Source organism: Rhinopithecus roxellana, chromosome 13, assembly GCF_007565055.1.
Source record: "Rhinopithecus roxellana isolate Shanxi Qingling chromosome 13, ASM756505v1, whole genome shotgun sequence".
Classification (NCBI taxonomy): Eukaryota; Metazoa; Chordata; class Mammalia; order Primates; family Cercopithecidae; genus Rhinopithecus; species Rhinopithecus roxellana.
Window position 1 is genome coordinate 108,809,576 of NC_044561.1, and position 21,290 is coordinate 108,830,865.

At 51.4% G+C, this 21,290-nt stretch overlaps 1 protein-coding gene across 1 annotated transcript in view; it reads left to right on the forward strand.

The window, feature by feature from the left end:
• LOC115892020 (disks large-associated protein 4-like) overlaps positions 1-21,290 on the forward strand; it is a 29,904-nt gene that overhangs the window by 1,713 nt on the left and 6,901 nt on the right. Inside the window, exons 2-5 of the mRNA XM_030915347.1 lie at positions 2,667-2,908; positions 6,654-6,768; positions 9,617-9,667; positions 13,622-13,862. Of these exons, the coding sequence (XP_030771207.1) occupies positions 2,667-2,908; positions 6,654-6,768; positions 9,617-9,667; positions 13,622-13,862 (649 nt within the window). The remainder of the gene's footprint in view (positions 1-2,666; positions 2,909-6,653; positions 6,769-9,616; positions 9,668-13,621; positions 13,863-21,290) is intronic.

Below are 21,290 nucleotides of genomic sequence, written 5' to 3' on the forward strand. Positions count from 1 at the left end.
AGACATCACTGTGGCTGCACATTTCCAAATGGCTCTCAAGGAGGGTAGAGCAAGGGGCTGTGAACTGAATGGCTCCCCAGGGCAAAGCCAGGCTGTGGGTGGAAATTACAGAAAGCAGATTTTAGGTGGAAGGAGGCGCTTCTGTAGGTAGTGAGTGCCTCATCTCAGGGGGAATGCAAGTGCAGGCCTGGCCAGCCCTTGGGAACTCTAATGAGTCTTTTGTTTTTTTTTAAGACAGTTTCATTTTTGTTGCCCAGGCTGGAATGCAGTGGCGCCATCTCAGCTCACTGCAATCTCCGCCCCCACCGGGTTCAAGCAATTCTCCTGCCTCAGCCTCCCAAGTAGCTGGGATTACAGGCACCCACCACCATGCCTGGTTAATTTTTTGTATGTTTAATAGAGACGGGATTTCATCATGTTGGCCAGGCTGGTTTTGAACTCCTAACCTCCAGTCTGCTTCAGACTCCCAAAGTGCAGGGATTACAGGACTGAGCCACTGCGCCCAGGCTTTTTTTTTTTTTTTTTTTTCGAGATGGAATTTCAAACTTGTCACCCAGGCTGGAGTACAATGGCACGATCCTGGCTCACTGCAACCTCCACCTCCTGGGTTCCAGTGATTCTCCTTCCTCAGCCTCCCGAGTAGCTGGGATCATAGGTGCGAGCCACCACGCCTGGCCAATTTTTGTATTTTTAGTGGAGATGGGGTTTCATCATGTTGGCCAGGCTGGTCTCGAATTCCTGACCTCAGGTGAGGACCTGCCTCAGCCTCCCAAAGTGCTGGGATTACAGACGTGAGCCACCACGCCCAGCCATGAGATGCATTTTGAACGAGATGATCTTTGGGGTCTAACAGCCCTGACTTCTTATCATCTTGTATGAAATACCAGAAACAGTGAGACATTTTCTTTTTCAATAGGAGGAAACTGAAATCCAGGCAGTATTTGATATATTTAGGGCTCTTGTGGTTTTGAAACTGCTTCCTTGGTTTAGAAGCATTAGGGAGGGTGATGTGTGACCGGGCTTCCTCTCAAAATGGTATAGTTGGGTCTGATCATGTAACAATGCCGCAGAAACACCATGAGAGGGTGGCCCTGTGGGCCCTGGAGTCTGTGCTGCCTGCTTGGGTGACAGGAGGTGAGTGGGTGGCTTAGCAACAGTTTCTGAGCAGTGATGTACAAGGCCACATTCCCAAGGGACACTGGGGATAGTGGGGCTGGACTAGCAAGTGGCTTGTAGGCAAAATGCACTGGTCCTAGGATGGGCAGTCTGCTGAGGGTTTATGGGAAGGCTGGGTGGGGCAGGAGTGGGAGTCCTAGACGTTACCTTTCCTTTGTGGAAAGTGGGCCTCTGGCATGGAGGGCATGGAGAAGGGTGCAGTACCTGTGTGGGTGTGGCCCTTGGGCAGTGTGCATATGTGTATGTGATAGAGAGTGGGCATGCCGTGTACACTCAATATGTGGGCTTGGACATCTGTGGTGACGTGTAGCCTGCTGAGGGGTACGCTGTGTGCATGTGGAGGCGGGAACAATGCAAGGTGGATACATGTTGTGTGTCCACAGTGCAGTAGTTGCTGGTGCAAATGTCCAGAGGGAGGGTAGTGGGAAGGTGAGTGTGCTCTGTATATATGTTGCATACTTGTGGAGGGGTTGCCATGACGAAGTGGCTGCTGGTGTGTGTCCTTGGTGAGGTGTGTGGTACACTGGGGATACTGAGGGGCATGGGGCGTATGCTTGTTCTGTACATATTGAGATATGTGTATAGGATGAGGCATGTTCACTCTGTGCACAGGCTGTATGTGAGTGCTGAGATGTGTGCATTTTTCATTACACAGTGACCATCCACTGTGTTTCCGTAACAGTGTAAATGAAATGGCCAGGAATGTAGCCTGTGTGCACTGCCCTGGGGCGGCCAGCAGAGCCTGGCCTCAGAAGGACAGGGGAGGTCCCCTCTGTTGGTTACTGCCACCATAACCACTGGGGACTGGGGGACCAGGGCTGCCCTCTCAGCTGTGACCTCCCTTGCCCTATCATAGCCCTGTTCCGTGGACGGATTCCCTGAAGTTCAGATGGGAAAACAGCCCTTTTTCCAGCTCACCATGTGGCTACCTGACCCGGGGAAGCACTCTGCTCTCTGTACCTCAGTTTTCCTACCTGTGGGACAGAGAATATCCATTGACTCTGGGACCCTGTCCCCCCTCCATGCTGATGTGCCAGGGTCCTCTTGATTCCCCATTCTAGGCTCAGGTTCTGGATCCAGGTCTGGGGCCTCTTTCTGCAAGTGCCTTGCGTCCCTCAGGCCTGGTGTTCTCATCTGTGCAGTGGGATCATAAGCATCCCCTGAGACAGCCAGAGTGAAGTGACTGTGGGGCCAAGTAGAGATGGCTGCAGTGGAGGCCACCGTGACCACAGGGCCTAAGGGCATTGCTTCTGGGGCAAACCCAGCCTGGGATCCATGGAGAAATCCGAGGCTGGAGAGACTCTGGCACCCGGGTATTCCTCCCAGCCCAGGGCTCTGCTCTGCTGCCCCTTGGTTTCAAAAGCGGGAAACCCAGCACGTGAGCCCGAACTCTGCAGGGAACGAGGGAGCTTCAGGTCCCGGAGATGGGGGTTCTCGCCATCTGCTCATTTTCTGCGGTGGCCCCACTGAGTCCTGTGCCCCATCCCCAGGTGCCCGGCGGCGGCGGCGAGTGGAGCACGACGCTGCTGTCCCCACGCGAGACGGATGCCGCGGCCGAGGGCCCCATCCCGTGCCGACGCATGCGCAGCGGCAGCTACATCAAGGCCATGGGCGACGAGGACAGCGACGAGTCCGGCGGCAGCCCCAAGCCCTCACCCAAGACCGCGGCGCGGCGCCAGAGCTATCTGAGGGCCACGCAGCAGTCGCTGGGAGAGCAGAGCAACCCCCGCAGGTAGGCGCGCAGCTCCACCCCTAGGGTCCCGCCCATAGGCAAGCCCCGCCCACTACGAGTCCTGCTCCCTGGGAGGGCCCTTCCATTAAAATAAGCCCCGCCCGCGTGGTGGCCCCGCCCCTTTGAGCCCCGCCCACGTATGAGTCCTGCTCCCTGAGAGAACCCCTTCATTAAAATAAGGCCCGCCCGGCCCGCTGGTTCACGCCTGTAATCCCAGAACTTTGGGAGGTCGAGGCGGGTGGATCACTTGAGGTCAAGAGTTGGCCAACATGGGGAAACCCCGTCTCTACTAAAAATACAAAAATTAGCTGGGCTAGCGGCAGGCGCCTGTAATCCCAGCTACTTGGGAGACTCAGGTAGGAGAATCGCTTAAACTCGGGAGGCGGAGGTTGCAGTGAGCCGAGATCGCGTCACTGCACTCCAACCTGGGCGACTGAGCTAGACTCCGTATCAAAAAAAAAAAAAGGAAGAAAGAAAGAAAAAGAAAAGCCCCGCCCGCGTGGAAGCCCCTCCTAGAAGCTTTTCTCGCTCCTTCGGGTGAGCCCCGCCCACTTGTGAGCCCTCCCGGGGAAAACCTCTTTCAGTAAGTACAAGTCCCGCTCACCCGCAAGCCTCCTCCCCTAGGTGAACCCCTGATAGGTATGCCCCACCCCGGGAGCCTCGCCTTCCTCCCATTCGGTTGTCCCCCGGAGATCCCAGCCCACAGATGAATCCTGTCCCTCAGCTTCAGATCCAGGTGAACTCGCTGCTATAATGATCCAGGCCCCCTAAGTGAACCCGCCGTCAGGTTAGTTAGCTCCCTCCATGAGATCCTCAGGTTGGCCCTGCACTCTGATGAATTGACCTCGAAGAGCCCCGCCAATTGGAGAACCACCCTTTGAGCCCCACTCACAATTCAGCCCTGACCACAGGTGAGCCACATCCTTTGGTAAACCCCAGTAATGAAAGCCACTCTCAGGTGATAGGTCCAGGTAAACCCCTCCTACAGGAGCCACTTCCCCAGGTAAGTTCCACTCCCACAGGTGAACTGTCCCACGGGATCTTGGTCTTCAGGTTAGTAGAGCCTGCCCTAAGTGAGTGCATCACCTGTAACAGCACTGCCTAAGGAAGGCCAGAGCCCGCTCTACCCTTGCCCCTGTAACTGATCCTTGTGGGGAGCTCCAAGATGGGGGAGGGAGGTGAATCCAGAGGTCAAAGAGTGATAGACAGGCTTTGCCTGTCCCAGTGCCTGCCTGGAATTCACCAGCCAAGCCCCATCGTGTTGCTGTAAGGCTTGGCGGAGTTAGAGGAAACAAGCTTCTCCCTAGAGCTTCAACTATGGGGGACAGGAGCCAAGGCTTCATGGAGGAGGTGGCCTGGGAAGACTGAGACAGAGGGAAGAGAACAGGTCAGGTGACACTGGTACCTAGGCAGGAAGAGGACAGTGTTCTTGGAGCAGCCAGGAGTCTAGTTGACTGGGCAGAAGACAGAGAATGGCCTCCAGGATGGAATTCAGGACACCACCAGACAATCCCAGGTCTGCCCCTCTCTTAACCTTAGTTTCTCCATCTTTTTTGGGGGGTAAGTGGGGAACAGGGTCTTGCTATGTCACCCAGGTTGGAATGCAATAGTGCAATCATGGCTCACTGCAACCTCGACCTCCTGCACTCAAGTGATCCTCCTACCTCAGCAGCGTCCTGAGTAGCTGGGAGTACAGTCGTGGGCCACCATGCCCAGCTAATTTTTTTTTTTTTTTTTTTTTTTTTTTTTTGAGATGGAGTCTCGCTCTGTCGCCCAGGCTGGAGTGCAGTGGCCGGATCTCAGCTCACTGCAAGCTCCGCCTCCCGGGTCTACGCCATTCTCCTGCCTCAGCCTCCCGAGTAGCTGGGACTACAGGCGCCCGCCACCTCGCCCGGCTAGTTTTTTGTATTTTTTTAGTAGAGACAGGGTTTCACCGTGTTAGGATGGTCTCGATCTCCTGACCTCGTGATCCGCCCACCTCGGCCTTCTAAAGTGCTGGGATTACAGGCTTGAGCCACCGCGCCCGGCCTAATTTTTTAAAAGAAGTTTTTGTGACTGGGCACAGTGGCTCACGCTTGTAATCCCTGCACTTTGGGAGGCCAAGGCAGGCAGATCACTTGAGGTCAGGAGTTCAACGCCAGCCTGGTCAACATGGTGAAACCGCATCTCTACTAAAAATATAAAAATTAGCAGGTCATGGTGGTGCACGCCTGTAATCCCAGCTACTAGGGAGGCTGAGGCACGAAAATCACTTGAACCCAGGAGGCAGAGGTTGCAGGGAGCTGAGATCATGCCACTGCACTCCAGCCTAGGTGATAGAGTGAGACTGTCTCAAAAAAAAAAAAGAAAAAAAAAATATGTATGTATATATTGCTCTCCCCTTGCTCATCACCCCCCACACTGCCCAGGCTGGCAGTGGCTTCCGTTTTTCCCTCTGCCACTGGATGACCTTCGCCAGTCTTTTTCCCTCTGGGCCTCAGTTTCCCAGGCCTATGTTGCCCAGAGTGGTGTTGAACTCCTCGGCTCAAGTGACTCTTCTGCTTTGGCCTCCCAAAGTGCTGTAATTATAGGTGTGAGCCCCCACGCCTGCTCAGTTTCCCCATCTTTTTTTTTTTTTTTTTTGGAGACGGAGTCTCACTCTGTCGCCCAGGCTGGAGTGCAATGGCACAAACTTGGCTCACTACAACCTCCACCTCCCGGGTTCAAGCAATTCTCCTGCCTCAGCCTCCCGAGTAGCTGGGATTACAGGCGCACATCACCATGCCCGGCTAATTTTTGTATTTTACTGGAGATGGGGTTTCACCATGTTGTCCAGGCTGGTCTCGAACTCCTGACCTCAGGTGATCCACCCGCCTCGGCCTCCCAAAGTGCTGGGGTTACAGGCGTGAGCCACCACGCCCAGCCCAGTTTCCCCATCTTTAAGTGAAGGGGCTGAGCTGTAGGATCTCTAAGATCCCTTCTAGTACTGAGATCCTACTAGGATATCTATGAGTGACCAGTGGGCAGTAAGGTGGGAGAGGCAGGAAGCCCGGGGCTTAGGCCTAGATTCAAGGGAAGCAATAATAATAACAGTAGTAATAGTAGCAATAATAGTAAGAGCTGCTGTCTGTTAGCACTTGCCCACTGGCCACTGTGCCTGACCCGATGTCCTTTAATCTGCATCACTGAATCCTCACTGCAGCCCCAGCAGGCAGGCAGCGTCATCCCCATTTTAGAGATGAGGAAACTGAGACTTAAGTAAGGGGTAATGACTTGCCCAGGGTCACCCAGCAGAGAAAGCTGGATTCCAGTCCAAACCCTTCTGTATCAGGGGCCCGAGCTATTGGATGCTTGGATTTTATCCCCAGAATGAGGACTGGGGGAGGCCCAGGGTCAGGTAGACATGAGAAAGATTAAAGGACTGGGGTCATGGAGATAAGGGGTGAGTCTAGGGGCCTGATAGAAGCCACTTGAACATCGCCGCAGAGCTGATGCCCTTTGGGAACCCTAGGCTGTAGAACTTAACCCACCTCTGTCTGGCCTCTGGAAATGTCCCAGACCTGCAAGGAGGAAGGAAAGGGGCTGCAGAATTGGGCAGGGCCAGCCTTGGGCTTTGAACAGTCAAATGCAAGCTCGTGCTGCCACCCTGCGGCTGCAGTGGGCATCACAGGGGTGGACCACCTGTGCATCACAGATGGTCAAGGCCTCCAAAAGCTGGTTGAACAATGCGTGGGCTGAGCCCTGTCTGCTCCCCACTCCCCACCAGGAGTCTGGACCGCCTGGATTCAGTGGACATGCTGCTGCCCTCCAAGTGTCCAAGCTGGGAAGAGGACTACACCCCTGTCAGCGACAGCCTCAATGACTCCAGCTGCATCAGTCAGGTGAGGGTGGCAGGCAGGCTGGAGAGTCAAGGGGCTTGGGTACTGACTCCCATCTGGGAGGAGTACACCCCCAGGCCCAGCCCATGCTGAGTGGCCCCCAGATGTCTGCATTGTGCTTCTGTTTGGTCCTTATTCCTGAAGCCTCCTGTGTGTGTCTCTGCCCCACCGACTGTCCTGTGGCTGGAGAGCACAGTTATGGGGCCTGACCCAGGACCCCAAGGGAGGAAGCCCATACCACCATTGTAAACACAGGATGCCAGCGGGGCGCCTGTCACTTCTCATGGGGTTCAGAACCATGAGGATAGGGAACTAGAGACCTGGGTTCGAGTCCCAGTTTTGTCACTTGACAGTATGAACCCAGGATAGTCACCTCCCCTCCCTGAGCCTCGGTTTCCTGATTTACCAGAGGAAGGTGAGCATTTCTATTTGGGGGCTGTTGAGAGGAATAAGTGGGATTGTGAAGGCGGTGTGCTCAGCAGAGGGTAGCTGCCTTTCTGGTTATTATTAGCATCTTGTGTGGCCTCCAGCAAGTGACTGCTCTACTTTGGACCTCTGTGCCCACCTACTCAGTGGGCAGTTGTGCTCCCAGGCACAACCAGCTCTGCCTGTGTCAGTGAGGAGCACGCTGTGCTACACGTTGAATTTGCATGCCACCCTCTCAACCATCAGCTCCTTGAGCCCTTAACCACCCCCAAAGGTGGCCTTGTTATCCATATTCCCATTTCATAGGCGAGGCAACTGAGGCTCAGAGGGGTGAGGTCATGCAGCTAGGAGAAGGCAACGTTGGGCAGGGATCTGGGGCTGTCCAACCCAGACCTGGACCTCAGCTCCTGCCTCAGCACTTTAGGGTTTGCAAAGGGAGAACCAGTCAGAACCAAAAGGCACCCCGCATTGTGTGGATGGGGAGATGAGCCCCCCGAGAAGGCAGACGCCTGCTGGTGGTAGCAGTTAGGCAGTGGGGCAGCCAGGTGCGAGTCCAGCCCCCTTCAGCAGGAATAGGCCACTGTGCGCAGGCCCAGAACCAGGGTTAGAGGACTGCTTAGAAAGTTTTGGGACCCTGACTCCTCACAACTCCATTATTCCTGGCCTAGCCAAACTCCTTCCCCAGCCCCTCAGACATGGGGAGGGGTAGAGTGCCCCAGCCCAGGGAACCCCCTGCCCCTGCCCCCCTCATCCAGACTCCACCAAGTCACACCTGAACTGCTGTCCTCCAATCCATACTTAGTGGCCACATGGAGCTGTCAAAGCCACACCCCTGCTCAAGACCCTCCCTTGTCTCCCACCTCCCGCAGAGGGAAAGCCAGAGTCCTTACTTGGACCTGTGAAGCCCTGTAAGACCTAGGCCCTGCCTCCCTGTTGGACCCTGCCCCTTGCCCTGCTCCAGCCACACTGGCCTCCTTTCTGCTTCTTATATAGGAGCGTGCCACATCAATCTGCTCCAGGCCCTCCGCATTTGCTGTTTCCTCTTCTCAAATCTTTGCACAGCTGGCTCCTCGTGTTTCAGGTCTCTGCTCGAATGTCACCTCCTCAAAGAGGCTGCCTGTGATCGCTCTGTCTAAAGTAGCCCTCCCAGGCGCTGTTCCTTTACCCTGCTTAACTGACACTGCCTGGAACTAGAATCGTTTGCTTATTTACTTAATGTCTGTTTCCGTCTTAAAACTAGGATCTCCTGGGGGCGGGGGCTTTGCTGTCTTGTTCCCTGCAGTGTCCCCAGTGCCTGGCACAGTGCCTGGCACAGGGCAGATGCTCAGTAGGTGTTTGCTGAATGGACGGCATCCCTCCCTGTCTCTCCCATCCCACCACGTTTTCTCATCTCAGTCTTCCTGTCTGTGTCTGTCTCCGTCTGTTTTTTTTTCTCTCTCTCCCCTCATTCACATTTTTCTCTGATTCTCTCCAGTGTGTCTCCATCTCCATGTCTCTCTCTGTGTCTGTCTGTCCCTCTACACATCCCATCTCCACCCAGGCCTGGGCCTGGCACCTGGGACACCTTTGCCCTTTAACTACACAAAAAGGCTTATGAATCAGCCAGGCTGGGGGCAACAGCAGGTCTCACCCACCACCCACTGCCCAGTCCCAGTTCTTTCCTAGTCCAGGATCCTCTGACCCCTCACAGCCTCACCCCTAGAAGCTTGAGTGACCCAAGCCACACATTTGGCCCTAAAGTTAGAGATATCCTAGGCTGGGGAAGAGCAGGCTCTGGGCTCCATCCCTAATCTGTATCTCCAGGTGGGCTGCCTGCCAGATGAGAGGCAGCAGACAGAGGATACATGGTCACAGGGGCTAGACCTAAAGAAGAACTTTTATTTTATTTGTTTGTTTGTTTGTTTGTTTGTTTTGAGACGGAGTTTCGCTCTTGTTGCCCAGGCTGGAGTACAATGGCGTGATCTCGGCTCACCGAAACCTCTGCCTCCTGGGTTCAAGTGATTCTCCTGCCTCAGCCTCCCTAGTAACTCCCACAGGCATGTGCTACCATGCCTCGCTAATTTTGTATTTTTAGTAGAGATGGGGTTTCTCCATATTGGTCAGGCTGGTCTTGAACTGCCGACCTCAGGTGATCTGCCCACCTTGGCCTCCCAGAGTGCTGGGATTACAGGCATGAGCCACTGCGCCTGGTCAAGAAGGACTTTTAAACAGCAGATTATAAGTCCTCAGTAATGCCCAGCCCCAGAAGGAGTGAGCCTCCCATCCCTGGAAGAAGCCAAGTGAGACCTTCTAGCAGCTGGGTCCCAGCCAGTGTGGGGAGGAGGTTAGACCAGCCAGCTTCAAGTTTCCTTGCAACTGACCCTGAATCCCCAACCCCAGCCCCAGCCCTGGTCCCCCCATAACCCTCACCCTCTCTTTCCTGCAGATTTTTGGACAGGCCTCCCTGATCCCCCAGTTGTTTGGCCATGAGCAGCAGGTCAGTATGTTTGCCCTTCTCTTCCACCCCAAAGTGTAGGTCTGGGTCTTAGGCCTGCCCTCTGAGTGGTCCCAGCACCCAGTCCAGGCGGGTACAAGCAGAGCCATCACCAGGAAATCCACTTCCAATGGATGGAGTTTAGGCTTACATTGGTGTCTTGACCCTCCACTCCCTGCCCTTATTGCTTCACCTCTGTGTGCCTCAGTTTCCTCCTTTTGAAGATGGGGAAGAATGAGCTAGGTGCTGTGGATGGGGCAAGAAATAACTCCAGGACTCCTGCCCTTCTCTCTCCTCCCACAAAGCCTGGGTCAGGCCTAGGGAGACTGTTGAAGTTGGACAGGTCAGGGGCTGGTGGCTGGTGATATTAGCTTCCAGGTCCCAGCCCCCAGATCCCTTGGCTTTTCTCCTTTCTGGAGCCCCAGGAGGACATTTAAAGATGCTGGGGTGTTGGAGTGAGTGTGGAGACTTTCCAGCTTCACACAGGTTGGCGAGGTTATGCTGCTCACAGCACTGTCTGGCTGCCCTAAGGGCACCACCTCCCAGACACTCCTTTCCTGCCCCTGGAAGTGTCCCTCTCCTCCCTCCCAGGCCAAAGACCAAAAACCAGGGGCAGGAAAGGTACTCTGAGATCAACCCCACTTTGAGCCAGGAGGGTGTAAGGGACTTGTGCAAGGCCACACAACCCACAGGGGCAAAACTAGGACCAGACCTCCAGCTACTGATTCCAGCCATGGATACCCCATGTGTCCCTCTCCCCCATGTCACAGGAGCTGTGTGTTCCTCCTGAACACATGATTCAAGAAGTTGTTTAAAGAGCCCACAGTGGGCCAAGCCACCGCTTCCCCATCCACCTTTAATAGGCGAGTGGTAAGGATGTGATGTATTAACATACAAAGCCCCCAGGACAGTGCCCGCTACACAGTAAATCCTCAGTGATACACACACCAGCAGCACTGACCAGCTGGTCTCGCCTCTGATGGCTCAAGAGCATCTTAACCAACATCGACAGACTCCACAGAGTTACCTGTATTCGTGGGTAGAGGTTACTAGGTGCATACTCTCTTGGACTCTATCCTAAGCCTGTGATATAAATTCTCTAATTTCATTTTTACCACAACCCTGTGAAATAGGGACTATAGCCCCATTTTATAGGTGGGGAAACTGAGGCACAAAGCAATTAAGTGACTTGCCCACGTTCATATTGCAAGGAAATGATGGGCCAAGGGTTGGACCTGTGGCAGTCTAGTTCCAGAGCCATGTGGTTCCTGTGTGATCCCAAAGCAAGACCTCATGCCCCCGGTAGTCATGAGGGTCTCTTCATAACTTCAGGATGCAGTTTTGGAGGAGAAACACCTATCTCTTTAACACTCCTTCTGAGTGAATTTTGGGTTTGCCACATGGCCTATATTTTAATTTATCAGTACTATACAGTAGAACTTTCTGTAATGATGGAAATGTTCTATAATCCACACTGTCCAATAAGGTAGCCACTAGCTATATGTGACTTTATTTATTTACTTATTTTTGAGATAGGGTCTCACTCTGTCACCCACGCTGAGTGCAGTAGTGCAATCATGGTTCACTGCAGCCTTGACCTCCCAGGCTCAGGTGATCCTCCTACCTCAACATCCTGAGTAGCTGGGACTACAGGCACGCGCCACCATCCCTGGCTAATTTTTTATTAGAGACAGGGTCTCACTATGTTGCCCAGGCTGGTCTCAAACTCGTGAACTCAAGTGATCCTCCCACATCAGCCCCGCAAAGTGCTGAGATTACAGGCATGAGCCACTGTGTCTGGCTTACCTGTGGTCTTGAGCAAGTCAAATATGGCTCCTGTGACTATGGAACTTTATTTAATTTTAATCAAAAAAAAATTTTTTTGGAGACGGAGTCTCGTTTTATCACCCAGGCTGGAGTGCAGTTGCCCAGTCTCAGCTCACTGCAACCTCCCCCTCCAGGGTTCAAGTGATTCTCCTGCTTCAGCCTCCCAAGTAGCTGGCACCACAGGCATGTGCCACCATGTGCCACGCTTGGCCAATTTTGAGATTTTTAATAGAGACAGGGTTTCGCCATGTTGGCCAGGCTGGTCTCGAACTCCTGACCTCAAGTGATCTACCCACCTTGGCCTCCCAAAGTGCTGGGATTACAGGCATGAGCTACCACACGTGGCCTAATCAATCATTATTATCATTTTTAAATTTTTTTAGAGACAGGATCTTGCTTTGTCCCCCAGGCTGGAGTGCAGTGTCACGATCATAGTTCACTGCAGCCTGGAACTCCTGGGCTCAAGTAACTGGGACTTGAGGTACACACTACCACACCTGGCTAATTTTTATATTTTTAATTTCTTTTGTAGAGCTGGGGTTCCACTATGTTACCCAGGCTGAATTTTAATTAATTTAAACCTAAATAGCCATACATGGCTTGTGGCTGCCATATTGAAATGCACAGATTTGGCCAGGTGCAGTGGCTTATGCCTGTAATCCCAGCACTTTGGGAGGCCAAGGCAGGCAGATCACGAGGTCAGGAGTTTGAGACCAGCCTGGCCAACATGGTGAAACCCCATCACTACTAAAAATACAAAAATTAGCCGGGCATGGTGGCACACACCTGTAGTCCCAGCTACTCAGAAGGCCGAGGAAGAAGAATTTCTTGAACCCGGGAGGTGGAGGTTGCAGTGAGCCGAGATCACGCCAGTGCACTCCAGCCTGGGAGACAGAGCAAGATTCCGTCTCAAAAAAAAAAAAAAAAAAAAGCACAGATTTAGAACTTTCCATTCACCCTCCAAATTGGGTGACCACCCATCTAATTGTTTGACCTGATGCAGTCTCAGATGAGAACATGAGCATCTATTTCACATAGATGAGGAGAAACTAACCCAGAGAAGATAGTGATGGCCTGAGGTTACACAGCTGGGTGGGACACAGCTGGACCCAGGCCCAGGTCAATCTTTTCCTCCACATGGTCAGTCAGCTTGTGCCCCCTCCCCCTCTGGCCCAGGCCAACCCCCAGGATGTCCACATCTTTGGCCAACTGACTCCCCAGCTTATCCTCTGTGGTCTTCAGTTACCAACATGGCCTGAGACATGGGTCAGATAGCCCTTCTAGAACCCTCAAAGAGTATGTGCATGGTGAGGCCCCTCAAGGCCCACACCCTTGGCTTCAGATTTGCAGGGTCCTAGACAGTCATTTCTGGAGAAATACTTAGGAACCATCTACACAAAGTTGAACTAGATGTAAGATAGCAAATAGCATACACATCACCATTTTCCATACTGTCCATGACAGACATCATTAATCAATCCTCACTGCAACTACCCTCACTCCAGTTTTATCTTCTCCCACCAGACAATTGCTTCAGCTTCATCTCTGGCCTCTGTCTCCATTCCAGACCCCTTTCCCAACATCCATTCTGTATACCAGGGCGAGATTAATTTTCCTTAAATACATTTTTGGAGTGTTGGTTCTGCCACTTCCTCACCGGGTACCTGTGGCAAATGTCTTCCCTTCACTGACCCTTGGTTTCTTTCCTTGTAAAATAAAGGGATTGGACCATAAGATGGTAAATATCCAGCATGCCTACTGCCACCCCCATTCCAACATTCAGGACAGACATTGCTAATTGATTATAGACCTCTTTCACACTAAATTCAGATGTGCCCTTAAAATCTATTAATCAGTTTGGACCCTGATTTTTATCACAGAGTTAATATCCTGAGATATTCCAACTTTGTTCTCATTATAGAGATGGGAAAATTGAGGCCCAGAGAGGTGGGGCTGTTTCTTTCTTAAGGGCTCCATCTGCCCATCACATACCCTGAGTGAGATGGAGCTGGGTGGGCTGAGGTCAGACCTCACAGACTGTCCAGCCCTGCCCTGAGCCCACCACCAAGAACCTCTCCCCCCATCATGGGCAAGATAGCCAGCCCCTCATGCCTGCCTTTGCCTGGACAGGTACGGGAGGCAGAGCTGAGTGACCAGTATGAGGCGGCCTGCGAGTCAGCCTGCAGTGAAGCAGAGTCCACAGCGGCAGAGACGCTTGACTTGCCCCTGCCCAGCTACTTCCGCTCCCGCAGCCACAGCTACCTGCGTGCCATCCAGGCAGGCTGCTCGCAGGAGGAGGACAGTGTCTCCCTGCAGTCCCTCTCCCCACCGCCCAGTACCGGCAGCCTCAGCAATAGTCGCACGCTTCCGAGTGAGTACTGTGATGAGGGAAGGGGTTTTTTTTCTTTTCAAGGGGACGCTAAGGACCATGCCTGGTGGGCCAGCCTGGGAGGATACAGGGAGGAATCTGTCTCGGGCTGGCCTGCACCAGGGGGATGGTTGGGAGCAAAAGCAGGAGACCTTGGAGCTGAACTTCCAGCCAATTGGCCACTGGAGCTCAAATGGGGGTCCCAGAGGCAGATGCCATCCTTGGGGGGTGTGGGAGGTATTGGAGGGGGCTGGAGCTTGTGGGGTACTTGGTTGCTCATTGGCTTAGAGCAGCCACCTGCTGTAGTCAGGGCTTCCTGAAACTTGACCTGCCTCTTGGAATTAGTTCAGGTAGGCAAACCTGTAGGGGAGGTTGGAACCTGGAGAGAAGCCTGCCGTGAGGGTGGGGTCTGCACTGAGCCTTCTCAAAGGGATGCGTTTATAGGCTTCTCTCATATACACAATCACGGAATACCTTCTGGATTCTTGGGTGTTTTGTTGTTGTTGTTGTTGTTGTTGTTGATGAGACAGAGTCTCATTCTGTACCCAGGCTGGAGTGCAGTGGCATGATCTTGGCTAACTGAAACCTTTGCCTCCCAGGTTCAAGCAATTCTCATTCTTCAGCCTCCCAAGTAGCTGGAATTACAGGCACGTGCCACCATGCCTGGCTAATTTTTGTATTTTTAATAGAGATGGGATTTCACCATGTTGACCAGGCTGGTCTTTAACTTCTGACCTTAAGGGATCTGCTCATCGTGGCCTCTCAAAGTGCTGGGATTATAGGCATGAGCCACCATGCCTGGCCCTGGATTCTTGTTCTAAATCATCTGGAGATAACCCATATGTGATCAGAGAAAAAAGGGGACCCCGTATAACTGAGCAAGCCATGAAATAATAGAAAATTGCATGTTCTCACTCATAAGTGGGAGGTAAACAATGAGAACACATGGACACAGGGAGGGGAACATCACACACCAGGGCCTGTCGGAGGGGGTGGTGGGAGACAAGGTGAGGGAGAGCATTAGGACAAATACCTAATGCATGCAGGGTTTAAAACCTAGATGACGGGTTGATAGGTGCAGCAAACCACCATGGCACATGTATATCTTATTAAGTATTATTAAGATGGTCAAAAAAATAAAAAGAAATAATTGAAAATTAGCTGGGCGCAGTGGCTCACACCTATAATCCCAACACTTTGGGAGGCCGAGGCAGATCACTTGAGCCTAGGAGTTGGAGACCAGCCTGGGCAACATGATGAAACCCGGACTCTAAAAAAATAAAAAATTAGCTGGTCGGGTTGGCATATATCTGTGGTTCTTGCTACTCAGGAGGCTGAAGCAGGAGGGTCATCTGAGCCCAGGAGATCAAAGGTGAAGTGAGCTATGTTCACACCACTGCACTTCAGCCTAGGAGACAGAGCGAGACCTTGTCTCAAAATAATAATAATAGAAAATCAAAACCAAGGAAAAACAGCACAATTTATTGTTTATCAATAGTAGAGAGAGGTTTGAGCTTACTCTGGCAAGCTAGTTCTCCTCCCTGAGCCTCAGTTTCTCCATGTATAAATTGAGGGCATACGCCAGACCCCAGGGAGCTCTTAAGGAGATGAAATAATATTGTGCACCGGACATGTTTAGGCAGGGACTTGCTTGTGGTAGGAGCTTGGTAAGTGGTAGCTGTTATTATTGCTTCTCAGACTTCACTCTGAGCTTCCTGAAAATCAAAAGCAATTGGGGGCTGGGCGTGGTGGCTCATGCCTATAATCCCAGCACTTTGGGAAGCCAAGGTAGGCAGATCACTTGAGGTCAGGAGTTCAAGACCCGCCTGGCCAACATGGCGAAACGCCGTTTCTACTAAACATACAAAAATTACCCAGGTATGGTGGTACACACCTGTAGTTCTAGCTACTCGGGAGGCTGAGGTATGAGAATCGCTTGAATCCGGGAGGCAGAGGTTGCAATGAGCCAAGATCGAGCCACTGCGCTCCAGCCTGGGTGACAGAGTGAGACCTTGTCTCAAAGAAAAAATAAAAAAGCAATTGGGGTTGGATTGTTGTAGGAAGAGAGGCACTGCTTCAAGTGCTCAACCTGTGTTTGATATAAATAAATGAACTTGAATCCCATAGATATTCTATACATAGGTAACCAATTTATTGACTGAATGAACTTCTATTTGCAGGAGGCAGAGCAAGAAACAACTGTCTCACTATTGCCTGTTGCACCCTCTCTGGTCTCCTTGCCCTGCCAATGGGTTATATCTGGGGCAGATCCTTGAGCTTTTCCAGTCACTTTTAATATTTAAGGAACAGTCTCGTTTTCAGTTAGTAAGGGTCCAATCTGGTCTGATCGGTGTCTTTTTTTTTTTTTTTTTTTTGAAACGGAGTCTTGCTCTGTTGCCCGGCTGGAGTGCAGTGGCCGGATCTCAGCTCACTGCAAGCTCTGCCTCCCGGGTTTACGCCATTCTCCTGCCTCAGCCTCCGGAGTAGCTGGGACTACAGGCGCCCGTCACCTCGCCCGGCTAGTTTTTTGTATTTTTAGTAGAGACGGGGTTTCACCGTGTTAGCCAGGATGGTCTCGATCTCCTGACCTCGTGATCCGCCCGTCTCGGCCTCCCAAAGTGCTGGGATTACAGGCTTGAGCCACCGCGCCCGGCATGAGCCACGGCGCCCGGCCGGTGTCTTCTCTGTTCCTTGTTCACCTCTGTCTGTTTCTGGTTCCTACACTTGGGAAGGGATGGTAGCCAGAGAGGTGTTGTCTGGCATTGGGACTCTCTGATGCCACATGGTGGCTCTTTCTCCCACTCTGCAGGGTCCCCAGTGCTGTCTTTCCCGGCATGGGCAATCTTCCTTCACCTCACTGTTTCTTATTCCCCCTCAGCTTCTCCATCTGGCAGTCTGCCTCCTCCCCACTCAGCTTCTTTCTGCTAGGGCACCTGGCTCTGCTAGTCAGGCATCTTGGGTAGAATCCTTTGAAGACAACTCCAGCCCTACTTTCCCTCTTGGTGACCACTTAATGCATATGAAAACAAGGGCCTTTGCTTTATGGGACTCTGAAAGTATAGACTGGTCCGCTACAGCCTCTGAAAGTATAGACTGGCCTGCTACAGCCTTCCTTCCAGTCCTGCTGTTACCGGTAGCCCCGCCAGCCTCTCTACCTTCAAGGTCTCCAAATAGGAGCTGAGGCCCAGGTTCTGTGTCCTCCAAATCCAGAAGAGCTCTCCCAGGCTGTCCCAGACACTGCTACAATTCGAAAGGGGCCTCGGGTGAAGGATAACATCTCCCATATCCTCACAGCCATGCGAAGTTCTCTAAGCATTAAGTGGGCCTGGAGGGATAGACAGCACCCCTAGCAATTCTCTTCAAATAAACCATCCCTCACCAGTTTTTCCAACCCCAGTCACTTATGAATGGACTGAAGACAGGGGATGGGCTACATGTCCCAATATTGCCTGGGTCCCTGTATTGGTCAGCTCTTGCTACAATTATGCTGCGTAACAAACAACCACAAAATCAGCATAATACAACAATTCACATTTATTTCTTTCTCCCAAGTTTGTCAGTTGGGACAGTTCTGCTCCACATGTCTTTCATCCTCCTCCTGGGACCAAAGGGTCCTCGTGGGATCAGTGGTCTAGCCAGGGAATATTCTCCTTATGGTGATGGCAGAAGACAGAAGAGCAAGCCTAACTAACCAAACAAGCACATTTCAAGGCCTCTGCTCATGTCACACCTGCTAACATCCTATTGGCTAACACAAGTCGTATGACTGAGCTTATAGACAAGGGATGGAGAAGTACCTGCTCACCTTTGTGTAGGAAACTATATTCATATGGCAAAGGGTGTGGCCACAGGTGGGGGGGTAAAGAATCAGGCTCTGGCTGGGCATGGTGGCTCATGCCTGTAATCCCAGCACTTTGGGAGGCCGAGGCGGGTGGATCACTTGAGGCCAGGAGTTTGAGACCAGCCTCGCCAACATGGCGAAACCCCATCTCTATTGAAAATACAAAAATTAGCCAGGCGTGGTGGTGCCTGCCTGTAATTCCAGCTACTCGGGAGGCTGAGGCAGGAGAATCGCTTAAACCCAGGAGGTGGAGGTTGCAGTGAGCCGAGATTGCACCATTCATTGCACTCCAGCCTGGGCAACAAAAGCAAGACTCCGTCTCAAAAAAAAAAAAAAAGAATCAGGGTCAACAATTCAGTGCTCCATGATCCATTGTCTTGACTGTATTTACTTATGCCCTTTCCATGTAGAAAATGTTTATTCCCAAGACCCCCAAAAATCTCATCAAATCATGAGATTAGATCAGACTCTTAAAATCTATGTATGTCAGGTCTGGATGTGGCTTCTGTTGAACAATTGACTTAATTTTTTAAAGAAACTACTTTTCTACCCCACAGTCTAACCCTCCCCAACCACACAGCATACACTGGTGAAACAGGGACAGGATAACTGCAGTTAACACTCCTGTTCAGAAAAGAGGAAAATGGAGATTCAGAGACTTACTGATCCACAGCAATTCTGAAGTCCTGAGCAACTGTTGGGCAAATGCGTTAAGATTTGTTGATTAGGTCCAAGTTCTCCCTGGGGTTGATTTTCTAGTCTGTTGTTCTCCACAGCTCTTGATTCTGCTCTCTGAAAGCACTTATTTCTCCATCAGAATTTTTGGCCACTTCTAAAGAGAACTTGGAGAATATAGTCTTGGGCAGTGGAACACCTTTCTTAGCTTGCTTTCTTCCTAAAGAAAGTTAGGGAACTAGATGTCTTTTGCATCTTGAATGGTCTTACTCCCTTTAGCCTAAGCTGGTCAATCTTACCCATGCACTTACCTCAAACATTTGATGAGTTTTCTATGTATTTGATTCCTTGTAATTTCAAGTGCCAAAAGCCACACCCATAATTGTTTTTGAGTCATGCCTCTCTCTTGACTTGATGCTTACTTTGGGCTTCTGTGGGACCATGCCCTTAAGCTTTTGTAGGCCCTTTTGACCAGATAATAGCATCTGCTACCTGGTATCTTGATTGATTGATTGCTTGCTTGATTGAGACGGTCTCTCTCTCTGTTGCCCAGGCTGGAGTGCAGTGGTGCGATCTTGGCTCACTGCAACCTCCACCTCTCAGGTTCAAGCAATTATCATGCCTCAGCCTCCCAAGTAGCTGGGACTACAGGCGTGTGCCACCATGCCTGGCTAATTTTTGTATTTTTAGTAGAGACAGGGTTTCACCATGTTGGCCAGGCTGGTGTCGAACTCCTGACCTCAAGTGATCCACCCACCTCGGCCTCACAAAGTGCTGGGATTACAGGTGTGAGCTACCACGCCTGGCTCTACTATTTTTAGAGTGTTAATAAGAGATATTATAACCACACCTTGATTTGATCCTGTGCACATACTGCATCTTAACTGGCCATGATCTTGGTTTGATCTTTGCCCTGAGGATGTATCTTTTTTTTTTTTTTTTTTTTTTTTTTGAGTTTTGCTCTTGTTGCCCAGGCTGGAGTACAATGGCGCGATCTCAGCTCATCGCAACCTCCGCCTCCTGGGTTCAAGCAATTCTCCTGCCTCAAGCCTCCCAAGTAGCTGGGATTACAGGCATGCGCTACCACGCCCAGCTAATTTTGTATTTTTAGTAGAGATAGGGTTTCTCCATGTTGATCAGGCTGGTCTCAAACTCCTGACCTCAGGTGATCCACCTGCCTCGGCCTCCCAAAGTGCTAGAATTACAGGTGTGAGCCACCATGCCTAATGAAGCTGTATCTTAATTTGAGAATGGTTTACTGTCTGGAGGGGCTGGAGTTGACAAATTTATTTTCCAACTAAGCAAGTTCTGGTCTCCTTCCCTTTCCTCTAAACACTCCTTGAAGATCGGCTATTTTTTACTTTTTCAGACAGGATCTCCATGTGTCACCCAGGCATGGGTGCAGTGGCATGGTCATAGCTCACCATAGCCTTGACCCCCTGGGCTCAAGTGATCCTCCTGCTTCAGCCTCCTGAATACCTGGGACCAGAGGCATGCAGTACCATGCCTGGCTAATTTTTAAATTTTTTGTAGAGATGGGGTCACCTTATGTTCTACCAGGCTGGTCTTGAACTCCTGGGCTCAAGTGATCCTCCCACCTTGGCCTTGTAAAAGTACTGGGATTACAGGTGTGAGCCATGGTACTTGGCCTAGCTATTTCTTTTGAGTTCCTCCTTTTCTTTCTTTTTTTTTTTTTTGAGATGGAGTCTCGCTGTGTCGCCCAGGCTGGAGTGCAGTGGCCGGATCTCAGCTCACTGCAAACTCTGCCTCCCGGGTTCACGCCATTCTCCTGCCTCAGCCTCCCGAGTAGCTGGGACTACAGGCGTCCGCCACCTCGTCCGGCTAGTTTTTTTGTATTTTTTAGTAGAGACGGGGTTTCACCGTGTTAGCCAGGATGGTCTCGATCTCCTGACCTCATGATCCGCCCGTCTCGGCCTCCCAAAGTACTGGGATTACAAGCTTGAGCCACCATGCCCGGCCGAGTTCCTCCTTTTCTTATAAATCTTTTTTTTTTTTTTTTTTTTTTTTTAAAGACAGTCTTGCTCTGTTGTCTAGGCTGAAGTGCACGATCTCAACTCACTGCAATCTCTACTTCCTGAATTCAAGCCATTCTCCTGCCTTAGCCTCCCAAGGAGATGGGATTACAGGGGTGTGCCACCATACCCAGCTAACTTTTGTATTTTTAGTAAAGATGGGGTTTCATCATGTTGGCTAGGCTGGTCTTGAACGTCTGACCTCAGGTGATCTACCCACCTTGGCCTCCCAAAGTGCTGGGATTACAGGTGTGAGCCACTGCGCTTGGCCTTTTTCTTGTGTAAGTCTCTTTTTTTTTTTTTTTTTTTTTTTTTTTTTTGAGGCAGAGTCTCCCTCTGTCACTCAGGCTGGAGTGCAACGGCATGATCTCGGCTAACTACAACCTCCGCCTCCCAGGTTCAAGTCATTCTCCTGCCTCAGCCTCCCAAGTATCTGGGTCCGCAGGCATGCACCACCATGCCTGGCTAATTTTTGTATTTTTAGTAGAGACGGGGGTTTCACCATGCTGGCCAGGCTGGTTTCGAACTCTTGACCTCAAGTGATATGCCTGCCCTGGCCTCCCAAAGTGCTGGGATTACAGGCATGAGCCACTATGCTTGGCTCCTTTGTCTTGTAAGTCTTTAATAAATGCATCCAAAAGGAGCAAGCTCAGGCCAGGTACAGTGCTGAGCATGGTGCTATAATCCCAGCACTTTCAGAGGCTGAGGTGGGAGGATCTCTTGAGGCCAGAAGTTCAAGACCAGCCTCAGCAACATAGTGAGACTCCATCTCTACAAAAAAATTTTCTTAGTTAGCCACTGCACTTCAGCCTGGGTGACAGAGCAAAACCCTGTCTAAAAAGAAACAGAGGCGGGTGCAGTGGCTCATACCCATAATCCCAA